Source organism: Phaethon lepturus, unplaced genomic scaffold (genome assembly GCF_000687285.1).
Source record: "Phaethon lepturus isolate BGI_N335 unplaced genomic scaffold, ASM68728v1 scaffold23315, whole genome shotgun sequence".
Classification (NCBI taxonomy): Eukaryota; Metazoa; Chordata; class Aves; order Phaethontiformes; family Phaethontidae; genus Phaethon; species Phaethon lepturus.
In genome coordinates, this window is record NW_010540164.1 from 9,354 (window position 1) to 11,980 (window position 2,627).

Consider the following 2,627-nt stretch of genomic DNA (forward strand, 5'->3'; position numbering starts at 1 on the left):
TCACTGCGAAGTGCTGTCCTGCTCTGCGGGGCACCCTCCTTCCTGTTCTGTCCTGGGGGGTTCTGCGGCCTGGCTCTCCCTCTGCACAGCGTGGAGGTGGACGGTGGGCGTGCTGGGGTCCTTGCCCACCCCCTGGCTGGGGTCGGCGGCCCCGCGCTCAGGGTGATGCCGCTGGATGTGTTTGATGACCTGGAACTTCTGCTTGGCCTTGTAGGGGCAGTAGCGGCAGAAGAACGGGTGCTCGTTGGTGTGGGTCAGGTAATGGTGGCGCAGGCCGGCCGCCCAGCGGAAAGCCCGCCCGCAGGCATTGCACACGTAAGGCTTCTCCTCGCTGTGCTTCTTCAGGTGGGTCTTGAGGAGGAATCGGGTCTTGAAGGCCTTGCCGCACTGCTCGCAGATGAAGGAGCGGGCCTCTCGGTGCCGCGTCTCCTTGTGTACCCGCAGAGCGTCTGCCCGGTTGGTGCGGTACTCGCACTCGTCGCAGCGGTACGGCTTCAGGCCTGCAGCAATGGGAAAGGGGCTGGGATAGGGGTACGGTGTCCCATGCCTTGGCCCCTGGGGTCCGTATCATCCCACCTTTCCTCTCGCCTCAGGGCACTGTCCCCAACCCACCAGCAGACGAGAACATGCTGCCCCGCAACTGCTGGGCGTCCTCCCCCACCTCCATCTGGCCCACAAGTAGCAAAGGAAGCATGGAGCTGGGGTCTGTGCAGCCCCAAAGCCCTCCCCGGTGCCCCATGGCCTGTCCCCAGCGGGCAGCACTCACCCGTGTGCTTCGTCATGTGGTACTTGAGCTGGTTCACCCACTTGCACTTGTAGCCGCAGTCGGGGCAGAGGTATTTCCGCTCCTCCTTGTGGATCCGCATGTGGTACTAGGCACAGGGCAAGAGGGCAGGGTCAGGATGAGGCCATGCCACCTGCCCTGGGAATGTGCAGGGTGCCAGGGTGCCACTGAGGGGCTCAAAGACAGCTCTGACATCTCAAACTTCATGGGGCAAGAAGGGCTGCTTGCCTAGCAGACTATGGGCAGGGGGGATCCACAGCGGGGTCAGGATGAGACCCCTGTACTGCTGAGCTTGCTCTGTCCTTTTCTCCCCAGTTTGGTATTTAGGGCAAAGTCCAGGTTAAGAGCTAGCCCTGAGCTGAGCACATTGCGCAGCCTCGCCCAGGCGGCCCCAGAGGGCTCCAGCTTAGTCTGGCCATTAAAAAAAGTCAATATTTCTTTTAGCAAAACCAGACAATTTTCCCCTCCATTACCCCAGGCCTAGCCCTCCTGTTCTAGGAAAGGCCCTTCACCATGCATGAAGATGCTAATCACCTACAGAAATGAGGGCAGGGTCTGGCTCTGCTTGCAGGGAAGCCGAGCTTTCCCTGCACGATGTATAACTAGTGCCACAGAGCACGCTGCAAGCCAGCGGGCAGCCAAACTTGGCTTTGAGTGGTGTAAGGCTGCACCCAGAGGACACTAGTGATACCAGTGGGAAGAGGAGTGAATTTGGACAGCTTCCCACCTTCTTGCTTTGCTACAAATTCCCTTTCCCCTTAATCTGCAACAGCAGGGAAAAAACCATACTGTACTCACATGAGTTTTACCCGCTCGTCTCCTATTCCTGTATGAGCCACTGAAGAGGACAGAGGACAAAACATTCCCTTGGGAGTTTCTTCATCTTCCCCAAATCCCTGTGTCTGGATCCCCCCCCAACCCATACAGATGCAGTAAGATATATCCCCAGACAGGGCTCTCACCTTGAGACGCGAGGGGTCAGCGCAGGCATATTTACAGAGGTGGCACTTGTAGGGCTTCTCGCCAGTGTGGATGCGGATGTGCCATGTGATCTTCTGCCTGTTCTTGGTGGTGTACTCGCAGTCCGAGCACTTGTACACGCGGGTGCCCCCGTGGCCCTTCATATGCTGGTCGAAGACGAGCTGGTGGCAGCAGGCGAAGTCGCAGAAGGGGCACTGCAGGGGTTTGTCCTGGGGGGCGGCTGGCTCATGGCTCTCCACGTAATGCCGCACCAGCTGCTGCCGCTCCTTGGCTGCAAAACTGCACAGCTCACAGCGGTGGCTGAAATGCTGCGTCTTGTGCTCCTCCAGCGCCTCCCGGGTGGCAAAGGTCTCCTTACAGGTGCTGCACTCCAGGTGCGGGTGCTGCTTCTGCACATGGCACTTGAGCGTGGCCTCGCTGTGGCACACAAAGCCGCAGCGCGGGCAGCCGTAGGACACCTTCTCCTCATGCCGTCGCAGGACGTGCTGCTTGAGGGCCGTCTCGGAGCTGAAGCGAGCCTCGCAGCGGGAGCAGCTGAAGTTGAGTTCACCGCGGTGGCAGCTGTTGACATGGCGGGTGATGTCATTCTGCAGGTAGCTGCTGTAGTCGCAGAGCGGGCAGAAGTGGGTGGGTGTCTTCTCGTGCACCCGCAGGCGGTGGATGCGCAGCTTGGAGTTAGTGCCAAAGGTCTGGCTGCAGATGCCGCAGGCGATGCGCCCCACGCCGGTGTGCAGGGACTGGTGGGCCTCCAGGCGGTAGCGCCGCGTGGTGCTGAACTCGCAATAGCGGCACTTGTGCGGCTTCACCCCCTCGTGCTTGATGCGGATGTGCTGCCGCAGGCAGCGGGCCTGCGTGCAGGGGA

General features: G+C 60.4%; 1 protein-coding gene across 1 annotated transcript in view; it reads right to left on the reverse strand.

Moving 5' to 3' along the window:
- ZNF142 (zinc finger protein 142) overlaps window positions 1-2,627 on the reverse strand; it is a 9,669-nt gene continuing 7,042 nt past the window's right edge. Inside the window, 3 exon segments of the mRNA XM_010287370.1 lie at window positions 1-500; window positions 767-872; window positions 1,747-2,613. Of these exon segments, the coding sequence (XP_010285672.1) occupies window positions 1-500; window positions 767-872; window positions 1,747-2,613 (1,473 nt within the window).